Consider the following 12,906-nt stretch of genomic DNA (forward strand, 5'->3'; position numbering starts at 1 on the left):
GGAGGGAGACAGGAAGGAGACAGGAAGGAGACGTGAAGGAGACGTGAAGGAGAAAGGAAGGAGACGTGAAGGAGACATGAAGGAGACAGGAAGGAGACAGGAAGGAGACATGAAGGAGACAGGAAGGAGACATGAAGGACACAGGAAGGAGACGTGAAGGAGACATGAAGGAGACAGGAGGGAGACAGGAAGGAGACGTGAAGGAGACGTGAAGGAGACATGAAGGAGACAGGAAGGAGACGTGAAGGAGACAGGAAGGAGACGTGAAGGAGACATGAAGGAGACAGGAAGGAGACGTGAAGGACACAGGAAGGAGACGTGAAGGAGACGTGAAGGAGAAAGGAAGGAGACGTGAAGGAGAAAGGAAGGAGACGTGAAGGAGACATGAAGGAGACAGGAAGGAGACGTGAAGGAGACATGAAGGAGACAGGAAGGAGACGTGAAGGAGACGTGAAGGAGACAGGAAGGAGACGTGAAGGAGACATGAAGGAGACAGGAAGGAGACAGGAAGGACACAGGAAGGAGACGTGAAGGAGACATGAAGGAGAAAGGAAGGAGACGTGAAGGAGACATGAAGGAGACAGGAAGGAGACATGAAGGAGACAGGAAGGAGACATGAAGGACACAGGAAGGAGACGTGAAGGAGACATGAAGGAGACAGGAGGGAGACAGGAAGGAGACAGGAAGGAGACAGGAAGGAGACAGGAAGGACACAGGAAGGAGACATGAAGGAGACATGAAGGACACAGGAAGGAGACGTGAAGGAGACATGAAGGAGACAGGAAGGAGACATGAAGGAGACAGGAAGGAGACATGAAGGACACAGGAAGGAGACATGAAGGAGACAGGAAGGAGACATGAAGGAGACAGGAAGGAGACAGGAAGGAGACAGGAAGGAGACATGAAGGAGACAGGAAGGAGACATGAAGGAGACAGGAAGGAGACATGAAGGAGACAGGAAGGAGACATGAAGGACACAGGAAGGAGACATGAAGGAGACAGGAAGGAGACGTGAAGGAGACGTGAAGGAGACATGAAGGAGACAGGAAGGAGACATGAAGGAGACAGGAAGGACACAGGAAGGACACAGGAAGGAGACATGAAGGAGACAGGAAGGAGACAGGAAGGAGACATGAAGGAGACAGGAAGGAGACAGGAAGGAGACATGAAGGAGACAGGAAGGAGACGTGAAGGAGACATGAAGGAGACAGGAAGGAGACGTGAAGGAGACAGGAAGGAGACATGAAGGACACAGGAAGGAGACGTGAAGGAGACATGAAGGAGACAGGAAGGAGACGTGAAGGAGACATGAAGGAGACGTGAAGGAGACATGAAGGACACAGGAAGGAGACGTGAAGGAGACATGAAGGAGACATGAAGGACAGAGGAAGGACACATGGAGGACAGAGGAAGGAGACATGAAGGACAGAGGAAGGACACATGGAGGACAGAGGAAGGACCATGAACATCCTGCTGTAATGTTCTGTGGATGTAAAATGGCCGCTGTGCTGTGTGAGGTGCTGGTGTTGTCGTGTCGTTGTCGTGTCGGCGCTGAACTGACCGTCCAGGTGATGATGAGCTCGTTGCGGTCTCCACCTCCTCCTCCCAGTCCACTGGGCGCCACGGTCGGAGCTGAGAACACAAAAACACACCATGAAGACACCAGGACCAGGATTTGATCAGGACCATAAGACCTGGACCATTAGACCTGGACCAGGATTGGACCAGGACCATAAGACCTGGACCATTAGACCTGGACCAGGATTGGACCAGGACCATAAGACCTGGACCAGGATTGGACTAGGACCATAAGACCTGGACCATTAGACCAGGACCATTATGCTGCGTTTCCACTATGTGGAACTGGCTCAACTGGACTCTGGTCCCAGGTCCTATATTCCAGACTGCTTCCAGTTCAGGACACTACAGACTTTCCAGAACCTGGACGTCACAGCGACGCAGCGTGTAACTTTCATGTCGTCAGCTCAGACAGTTGCTGATAAACTCACTCGTTTGTTGTTCCTCCATTAATCTCAGGCTGAAGTTTTCCGTCGGCCACCAACGACAGACATGTCTGAACCTCCTGGACTGACCACAGTGTAGTTCTACAGACCGTCATCATGGATTCACCTGCTGCTGTATTTACTGCCAACTTCCAACTCTGTGTTTTTAAATGTCCAGTTGCACACTGAGAATGATATGATGCACAGACAACTCTGACCAGTCAGTGGTCTGCAGTGTTTACACCTCATGTTTTAGGATCTGTTCCCCCGTTTTGGAACCTCAGCAGAGCAGAGAAAAAAACCAGGACTGGGTACAAGAGTCCAGGTTCTATGACAGAATGGAAACACAAAAAGGCAGAGTCCAGTCCAGTCCAGTCCAGTCCAGTCCAGTCGAACCAGCACCATGTACTGGAAACAAAGCATTAGACCTGGACCAGGCTTAGACCTGGACCAGGCTTAGACCTGGATCTAATCGATCGATCTAAATGTTCCTAAAATGTCAAACAGTCACAAAAAACACAAAAAAAAACATTAAACCACCTTCACCGATGATGAAACCGACACAGTTCCACTAACTCACTTTGTTACGACGACAGCCTTCGTTAAAACATGTGATTAAGTTGAATCTGTTTTAAAACAGGTTTCATTATTGGTTGAAGTTCTTACAGTGACACCACACTGACACTTCTACTGTTGTTCCCTGAATTTTCTCTCAAAACTCATTAAAACCAGAAAAACTTACAAAAAATACATCCATACAAAAAATCTGTTATTTATTTAATTTATCTTTAATGAAACACCTTTTAGATTTAACTGAACCATTAGGACCTGTTTACTTGTATTTGCATTCTGGGATCTGTCTATTACTTGGAATTAGAGGAAAATACATTGAGGACTCAGTGACAGTACTGAACAGATGCATCCCTCATCTTGATTTTTTCATCTGTGTTTTTCAGATTCTATTTTTTTTCTTCAACTTCAGTCTGAGGTGTGACCCAGTGTAGCGACGAGTAGAGTAAATTATTTTTCACTTTATTGGATTATTTTTTAATCTTTTGGAGCTTCTTGTACTACGTGCTATAGTCTGATCCATGAACGTTGTGTAAATTCTAACCCTCCCCTCCCAGTGCCATCGCTCTGCTGTGGCTGGTTGCCGCCGGTTACGTGGGCGTGGTTTCTCACCTGCCTGCTGCGTTCGGACCGTGTGCGATGGCATGCTGGGCTCTCCGCTGCCCAGGATGTTACTGGCTATCACCTGGAACTCGTAGTCCATCCAGGGCATGAGTCCCGTGACCCGGGCCATCTCGGCGTTTCCCTCGATGTTCGCCGGCTCTGAAGGCGACGACGCACAGGTTCATCATTCATCACATCAACGTTCATTAACATATGACCAGTTTTAAAACAACAGCCACAGAAAACAACACTGAAAAGACCGACACATGCTTTTAGATCATAGAGACGAGAAACTACTCAGATGTTTTCCAGTGTTATTGATTATTTATGATTTTTATCAATTATTTTCTGGCAACATGGCCAACAAACAAACATCATGCATATTACACATTCTTTTCCACTTTTTTTTTCATAAATTTGATATGTATATATATATATATATATATATATATATATATATATATGTATATATATATAAAATACTTTTTTTTTTTTTTGAAAAGTATATTTAGTTTATTTCCACTCTTTATTGTGATCATGTTTCAGTGGTTATGCAGTAATCATGGCAGTATATTATAAATACTAATTCTAAGAATAATACTAACAGCTCTATTTTGTTTTCAGCGTTTTTCCTTAATTTAATTTTTCTAATTGTAATTTGTTATTTTTGTTTACATTAATTCTGTTAAATGTTCTGCCTCTAAACTAGTGAAACATTCTGCAACATTTGTCAAAGAGCTGCAAATAATGTAAAAGATGATTATTTATGGTTTTAATGTTTAAGAAATCAGATTAAACCTGTTTGATTTATTTGATTCTATATTAAATTACAAAAAATGAGACGACAGCTGTTTGTCTTGTGTCTTTTTCATTGTTTTTTAATTGATTCTATTTTATTCCAATACTTTATTAAATCTTATTTATTTTTTTCAAATTTATTTTATTAATTTAATTTCTAATTTTTCATATTTTTTTTTAAAATATTTATTTCCTTTTTTTTTTTTTTTTTAGAAATTAAATGTTATGCCACTTTTTAGTTGTTTTGTCTTTTGCAACATTTTTATGTGTTTTTTAAGAATAATCTAAAACTTCAAAGCATCAGGATGAAAATCAGCCCTGACAGAAATACTGACGTTTATCGAGTTGATTCTTGACATCGACTGAACAGAACCGTTGAAAACCCCTGAAACCGAAAACTGACGCCAACACTCACCCGTCCTCATCTTCCTCCAATCAGACGACAGCGCTGAGCGGCCCATGATCACGTATCTGCCGATGGGGCTGTGGTTGTCGTAGCCTCGACTCCAGCGAAGCTCCACCGACGTCTCGGCCACGTTCCGCACCAGGAGACCTCCAGGGGGTCCCGGGGGTCCTGGACCAGGACGCACACACAACGCTCATTAAACCACGGCGTCAACTCAAGACTCACGACTGCTTTTACTTTGTGTTTTTTCCTTCGGTTTTTCTTAGTTTTTTTTATCAATAGTCAGAGTTATTATGTGTTTTATTTAATAATCTTTAACGAAACAGAAAAAACAACTTATTGATATTAAAAACCTCTTTTCCAGAGTGTCCCACCAAGTTACAGAAAACACAGATTCCATCCATACATAAACACTAAACCTGAACATTAAACAGTAAAACTCAGTTCTAACACCGTCGATAAAACACCAAAGTGAAAACATGCATATAAACCACAACCAAGTGAATGTGAGGAGGAAACAAAGGTTAAATCCACATTTAGGATAAAACTTAAAGTAAAAAAACTTCATTTTCTGAATTAAAACAGAAGAGAAGCGTCTCCTGTGACAGTAAATACTGATCTCACCAAATTTTTGGGGTAAAATCTTACAGGTTTTGAAACAGTGTTTTTGTCTTAATTCTTTTTAATATTCGATATTTATTAGAAATCAAAGGTTTATCAGCTGTTATTTTATACACTTTTAAACAGATTTTTAACTGTATGCACACAGCACATTTTGTATTTTACAAATCTATCTATCTATCTATCTATCTATCTATCTATCTATCTATCTATCTATCTATCTATCTATCTATCTATCTATCTATCTATCTATCTGTCAAAGCAATAATATTCACAATGTCATAATAATAACAGCATAAAAATTTAACAAGGTATATTATGTCTATAGACAAAAGTTTTGTTGTAGAAACTTCAACGCATTTATCTTTAACGTATTTATCTTTAAATGGAGAGGTTAAAACAATCCGTATATTGTTACCTCCACCAAGGAGGTTCTGTTTTTGCCAGGGTTTGTTTGTCTGTTTGTTTGTTTGTTTGTCTGTCCGTTAGTGTGCAACATAACTCAAAAAGTTATGGACAGATTTGGATGAAATTTTCAGGGTTTGTTGGAAATGGGATAAGGAAGAAATGATTAAATTTTGGTGGTGATCGGGGGTGGGGGGGCCACGGGGAGGGGGGGGCACTGATCAGCCTTGGCGGAGGTCTGAGCTCTCCGAGTGCTTCTAGTTCATAATGAATTGTCAGGTTCTCTCCTGCAAAAATAACAAAAACTACATAATCAAACAGAACTCAGCATCAGTTTCAGCTAAACTGCTGTTTTTACATCTGTTTAAAACCACATCTTCCTATTTCTTCCCTGTGTATAAATCCATTAAACCTCATAGTTTCAGTTCACCCCATGCATTTGTGGTTTGTTACATTCAGAGTCACTCAGAAGTCATTGAACTCAAATATTGCTGCTTTCTCCAAACCCACCGGCTGCTTCTGCACATGCTCAGTTCCATAGTGTCTGAACAGGAGGTTTGTGCAGATAATGAAACACCTCCAGGACGTGACACGATGAAACTGACAATGATTTACTTTGGGTATTTTTTCTTGTTAACAATAAACCAAACTAATTGTTATTTATTTGTGTTTGACGCAGCCACACCTTTAGAAACACTCGTCAGACTTTTCCACCAGTATTTCAGGATCAGGTTTATGACTGTGATGCTTTTGTCCACCACCGTCCTGTCCAGTGTGTCTCACCTCGGACCACCAGTTTGGCCGACGCCGAGGCGCTGTCGACCACCGTCTGGGCCGTGCAGGCGTACGTCCCCGCCTGACTCAGCTGAGCGTTGACGATCAGAAGGTCACCGATGGTTTCCTTCTGGAAAACGAGAGGAAGTGGGTCAGTATCTAAACATGACCAGCGTCCATGTTCTGTCAAGAATCAGTGAGTTGAATGTGTGAGGTTGTCAGGTTCTGTTCTGTGTTCTAGTCCTGTGGTCTGGATACAGAAGACAAATATCCCAGTAGAAGTGGGCGGTACTTTCACTGGAGGAGAACTCAACTAATTCAATCAAAGCCCATATATGGGCGCTTTATGAAACTGGTCCTAAAAATAGGACATGGGGCTAAAAATTCAAACCAGATGTAGACGAATGAAATGAAGCAAGTTTGGAAGCACTGTGGGTCTATTTGAAAAATAAATATTTACAGAGATAAAAGAGAAACTATTTTTCAGTTAAAACACATTTTTATATTATTTTAATACTAAAATCTGCAAGTAACACGGTAAAAAGGACACGGAAATTATGCGCTACTATTTTTTTTAATATCCCTTTATTCTCTCACAGGTACATTTTGGGAAGGGAACTAATTATTCAAGACAGAGTGTTTCACAAAAACGAACACTGTTGCAAAATCATTCACAATTTATGTGTGTTTAAATGGGCAGGTTCTGTATGTAACGCGAGTGGACACGATGGGTTACACACAAAACCTGGAATGAGACTGAGATTCATGAAAAACCCACATGTGTGGATTAGAAAAACCATTAGGATCATCAACTTTAACAGTGTCTTTATTTATAGTTTCTATAAGACCATGTGCAGACATGTTTTCAGATCTAATGCACTGACACCTAGGGAGCTTTCACTGTCCTAATTTTGGGTCCTATTTTTAGCCCCAATATTTTATTAAAAATTCACTAATTTTGGGATGGCTCAGAGCAAGAGCATAATTTTTTTGCATTTCTCTGAGGTCATCATTAGGTCCATCCTGGGGGGAAATACAGTATGTCTAAATTTCTCTTTTATTATTGGGTCTAAAATGCTGGAGAAGTGCCAGATACCAAAATAAACCCAGTTTCACTGAAGCACCCAAGCACCCATCCTATCAGTGATCAATAGTAACTATACTGATATCTGTAACCATTTACATGTTATAAACCATTAAAATATGGATCATTATAAGTAAAGGTACATTTTCAATATTTGAAATATTTGTAAAAAAAATTTCAAAAATCAGAAATGGTCAAAACTGTGAACAAACTTTGTAGACATTGTCCCAAGGAAGATACAGAAAAAAATTTAAAAGAATCTGATCAGTAGTTTCGTCAGAGAAGATGTTTGAAGAAATTCCTAATGAAGATGACGATGGAAGACGATGAAGATGATGCTGGACCAAGGTTCTAATAGTTTTGGACTTTTCATTCTAGTTTAGTTTTATTTAGTTCTGACTTTTTTTCTCTAATTCAGTTTGTTTTAATTCGTTTTTAGAGCAGGTTTGATAGTTTTTATTAGTTTTCATTATTTTCTAAATGCTTAGTTGTAGTTCAGTTGTAGTTTAGTTGTAGTTTAGTTGTAGTTCAGTTGTAGTTCAGTTGTAGTTCAGTTGTAGTTCAGTTGTAGTTCAGTTGTAGTTTAGTTGTAGTTCAGTTGTAGTTCAGTTGTAGTTCAGTTGTAGTTTAGTTGTAGTTTAGTTGTAGTTCAGTTGTAGTTCAGTTGTAGTTTAGTTGTAGTTTAGTTGTAGTTCAGTTGTAGTTCAGTTGTAGTTCAGTTGTAGTTCAGTTGTAGTTTAGTTGTAGTTCAGTTGTAGTTCAGTTGTAGTTCAGTTGTAGTTCAGTTGTAGTTCAGTGGTCTCTTTTCTCTTCTTCTCTGTGCTCCTATTCAAATCAATCCCAGACAGGACTCTGCTGCTTTAGTCTCCATGTTTCCAGGTAGAGTGGGGACCAGAAGACGACTGGAAACCACAAGTGAACACAAGTGACGGAGCAAAAAGTGTCGTATGGAGACAGCACAGAAAACTGAGAGAGACAAAGAAACTGATTTTATATCAATCCGACACTGACAAAGACAAAAATGAAGGGAATTTTATCCATAATTTGTATCCGTTTTAGTTAGTTTTGTAAACACACAATACAGTTTCAGTTAGTTATGTGTTTTTTTCTTTTAATTATAGTTTTTATTTCTTTCAGTTAATGAAAATGTTTTTACAATTCTATCTTTCGTCATTTCGTTAGTTTTGGGTACCGATAATAACCTTGTACTGGACCCAACTCCTTCACAGCAGCTCATGTCCTGTCAGCCGCTGAGCTAAAACCACACAGAACACACTTGCTTTGATCCATTCTGTTTTAACTACACGTCACCATATACTGTATACTGAACCTTTTGCTTCCTTTTAGCGCTGGTGCGACACTTTTTACTTGTTTTGTCTTTCGCGACATTTTAATGTGTGTTTCATAAATAACCTAAAACCTCAAAGGATGGGGATAAAAACCACCCCTAAGACAAATAATGACATTTATCGTAATGACTCTTGTCAGGAACTGAACAGAAAACCTCCGCTGATCTACTGTCTCCATCAATAACTGCGGTGGGCGGAGCTAAACGTCGACCAGCTTCCTGTTGTCCCTGAGTCTAGCCTAACCTAAACCCCGCCCCCCTGGCCGTCGCTCACCCCCTCCACGCGGTGGTACGGTCCGGCCGGGTCCTCCAGGTCCAGCAGGACACCGTTGAGGGCCCAGGTGAAGGTCAGGTCCATGGTGGGGTCGTGGGAGGCGTGGCACTGCAGCGTCACGTTCTCACCCTGGTTGATGTCGGCATTGGACGGAGCCAGAGTGATTTTAGTGGCGTCTGCGTGGAAAAAAGGAAAAACAGCAGATGGTTGGATTAAATTCACTTTACAATGAAACAACTGAACTGGTTTATTTCAGCAGCAGGAACAGGTTTAACCACGTTAACGACCTCATAATACGGGTTAGTTAATGAAGTGAGTTAATGAGTAAGGAGGTTATAAGAGATTTATTCATGTTATTAAAGCCTTGACAGTTTTCAGTTACTCCTATGAGTTTAATTAATTTACAGTTCAAGTTTTTGGAGCTTTATTAATAAAAATAAAATAATAAAATACAAAGTAACATATCTAAAGCAAAAGCCATGTCTTGTAAAGGTTAATAAAGCCTTTATTATGTACTTATTAACTTTTATATATGGTATTTACAGCTACTACATGGAATAAAAAATATGCCTTATCGACGATTATAAATGTTTATTAAGCATTTATTAACACTTAACCATGTACTTATTAACACTTAACTACAAACTTATCAACACTTAACCATGTACTTATTACAACTTAACTATGCAGTTATTAACATTTCTTATGAGTTAAATATGCTTTTAACAGCTTCTATCTTTTATATAAGATGCACTTTTTTTATATAATTGCACTTTTATATAGTGGTATTTTAATATTGATGTGTTTCAGTGTGTTTGTTGTGCTTATTGAATGTATTTATGAGTGAGAAGAATGTAGTATGAATGTTATTTGTGTTTTTTTTTTATGTGGGGGGCATGTGCAATTTTGTTGTATTTATTATGCAATGACAAATAAAGCTTCTATTCTATTCTATTCTATTCTAGAAGTAAAATGAGAATAATTCCTTATTGACATTTATTAAGTATTTATTAACAATTAACTTTTTTTGCTCCTAATGGATCAAAAGCAATTACTAATACTTATTAAGGTTAATAAAAGCTTATTATGTACAAAAGGTAAATAAGCTTTTTGTAGGCAACACATCTAAAATAATTATTAAGGTTTTTCATGATTTATCTTGCATTTATTAACAGTTATTTCTGCAGTTTTTAAAAACTAAATCTTAAAAATCTTAAATCCTTTATCATTAACTATTGCATTTATGTAAAAGTACAAACCATGATTTATTAGGTTAATAAAGCCTTTATTATCCACTTATTAGCTGTTAGATATGTATTTACAGCTACAACATGTAATAAAAAATAAGCTTTATTGATGATTATAAATGGTTGATTGAGCATTTATTAACACTTAACTATGTACTTATTAAAACTTAACTATGCAGTTATTAACATTTCTTATGCATTAAACAAATTAAACTTTTAACAGCTTCTAGATGGAAAATGAGATCAATGCCTTATTGACATTAATTTATTTGCTTTATTAAGAATTTATTAACAATTAACTTTTTTTGCAGCTAATGGATCAAAAGCAATTACAAGTACTTATAAAGGTTAATAAAAGCTTATTATGTACTAAAGTTAAAGAAGTTTTTGGAGGCAATACATCTAAAATAAGAGCCAAGAATTCTTAAGGTTTTTCATTGTTTATCTTGCATTTATTAACAGTTAATCATGCAGTTAATAAAAGTGAAATCTTAAAACTCTTACATTTTTTATCATTAACTACTGTATTTTTTTTAAGTACAAACCATGATTTATTAAGTTAATAAATCTTTTCTTATGCACTTATTAACAGATAACCATGCAGTTATTAACAGGTAATTATACATTCATTCATAGTTAAATACTTTTTCCCAGTTCATGGATCTTAAATGTGAAGAATATCTTATTAATGTTAATACAACATGTCGTGTCAGTGTTTTACCTCCGATGGCTTTTGGTTTAATACCCGACCTTATGGCAGTGGGGGTGTTTTACCTCTGATGTGTTTTGGGAAGGGGCATTTTAAGGTTTCACAGCGGCAGGGGAGGGGGTGATTTAAGGCAGGGCTGTCAAACTCATTTCAGTTCAGTTCCACATTCAGCCCAGTTTGATCTGCAGTGGACCGGACCAGTACAATAATAACAGTGAAAAAAGGAAAATTATATAATGATCAGGTTTACATCTACAGTTTCCTTAAAAATCTGAATAACATGAACAACTCAAATTGTCTTAAGAAAAAACAAGTGCAATTTTAACAATATTCTGCCTCAGTTTATCATTTACACATGTGCGTTACAATCACACAAAACATTTAGTAACAGACAGAATATTGGTCAAATAGTTCAGGTTATTCACGTTTTCGTAAAAGTATAGTTTGATAATGTAAACATTTTCATGTAATTTTACTTTTTTACAGCAAAAAAACAAGACAATTTGGGGTTGTCATTATTTATAGGTTATTCTGATCATATTTGACTGGTTCTGACCCACTTCAAATCTAACTGGTCTGTATGTGTGTACGTGGAACCTGAATTAAAATGATTTGGACTCCACTGACTGTTCATATCTTCAGTGGAATTTTTACATTTCACAAATTCACCCCATGGGCCGGATTGGACCATTTGGCGGGCCGGATTGGGCCCCAGGCCACATGTTTGACACCAGTGATTTCAGGTTTTGGGTGGGGGGAGTTGAGGTTCTGTGGCGGCGGGGGCGTGGTTTTACCTCTGACTGACAGGTGTCCGGTGCTGTTGGCCTTCCCCAGGTAGTTCTCGGCGAAGCAGGTGTATTTGCCTTCGTCCGCTCTGCTGATGTTGTAGATCCATAAAACGCCGTCTGGAGTCACCGTGACCCTGGGGAGACAGAACCATGTGGGTCAGACCCCCCCGTGTCTCAGACCGTGTCACCGCGGTCCAGGTGGTTCCACTGCTGAAGCCCTGATGAAGTGGCTGTGCTTCAGTGAAATGTCTCTGCATATGTTAACCTTTAAGCCTCCACTGCAGCCGCTCCTGGTCCACAATCATTCAGGTAAATGTTTCTGTTCACTTCCCGCCTACATGTTCCCACTGGTTTTAGTCACTGTGACGCAAACGCAATATTTCTGTCACATTCAGGACGAGTTCAGCTCCAGTATGTGTCTTAAACCGATGGTTCCTGGCTTTTATTCCTTACAAATCTACAGAACACACACCAAACACCACAGTCCTTCTGTAGTTTCGTCTTTTCTCCTGGGTTCATCCTGGGTATCTGTAGTTTTGAGTTCATAATTAACCATAATTCATCCAGTTTGTGAATCTTAATCTTATTCTGAACTGTTTGTTTCTGTTTTACTGGAGAAACACAGTGGACTCTGTGGACACAAATACAATTATTAAATCAGCTCACATGTGCTCACAGCTCTTCTGTGTCTGTGTTCATATTAAATCAGTCTCAGTGAATCCAAAGGAACTTTGTGTTGGTAAATGACAGTTGTTCAAATGGACAGGATTTCAGTTCTGTTCAACATGTTGATGCTCATATGAACTATGTTTTCAGCTCCAAAATGAACCATTTCAGCACAATTAATGCTATATTTTCATGTCACAAATGGACAAGTTCTATTTGAACTGAACTGAGCTGAAAAACAAATCTTCTCTTCTTTTGGATTCCCCAGTTTTTCTTCCCAGATTCTCTCCTCCATATCACATGTTTTATTTGTACAGGTTCAATCTGGAGTATGGTGCTGATCCATCCTGCTTCTGTTCCACCAATACATACATGAAGAATGGCACACAGCACTGTTTACATCAACACTTTTACAATAAGAAGCATTTTTAGACACAAAGAACAATTCTAGATTGTTCTCTCCTCTTTAGTCTGATGCTAAACTATCCAATAAATAATAGTGCTCCTAGTTTTTGCACAGGGATCATTAGTGTAAACGCTGACATGGCTGCAGAGCATCAGTATGATGGGATCCACAACAACCATGTCACATCCGTCCACTGACACATTT

At 38.9% G+C, this 12,906-nt stretch overlaps 1 protein-coding gene across 1 annotated transcript in view; it reads right to left on the reverse strand.

The window, feature by feature from the left end:
• Nucleotides 1-12,906, reverse strand: part of cntn2 (contactin 2) — an 87,850-nt gene that overhangs the window by 15,612 nt on the left and 59,332 nt on the right. Inside the window, exons 12-17 of the mRNA XM_030134929.1 lie at nucleotides 11,637-11,764; nucleotides 8,887-9,062; nucleotides 6,190-6,310; nucleotides 4,390-4,548; nucleotides 3,186-3,335; nucleotides 1,562-1,632 (exon numbers count right to left, since the gene is read on the reverse strand). Coding sequence (XP_029990789.1) covers nucleotides 1,562-1,632; nucleotides 3,186-3,335; nucleotides 4,390-4,548; nucleotides 6,190-6,310; nucleotides 8,887-9,062; nucleotides 11,637-11,764 — 805 coding nt within the window. The remainder of the gene's footprint in view (nucleotides 1-1,561; nucleotides 1,633-3,185; nucleotides 3,336-4,389; nucleotides 4,549-6,189; nucleotides 6,311-8,886; nucleotides 9,063-11,636; nucleotides 11,765-12,906) is intronic.

This window comes from Sphaeramia orbicularis, chromosome 5 (assembly GCF_902148855.1).
Source record: "Sphaeramia orbicularis chromosome 5, fSphaOr1.1, whole genome shotgun sequence".
NCBI lineage: Eukaryota > Metazoa > Chordata > Actinopteri > Kurtiformes > Apogonidae > Sphaeramia > Sphaeramia orbicularis.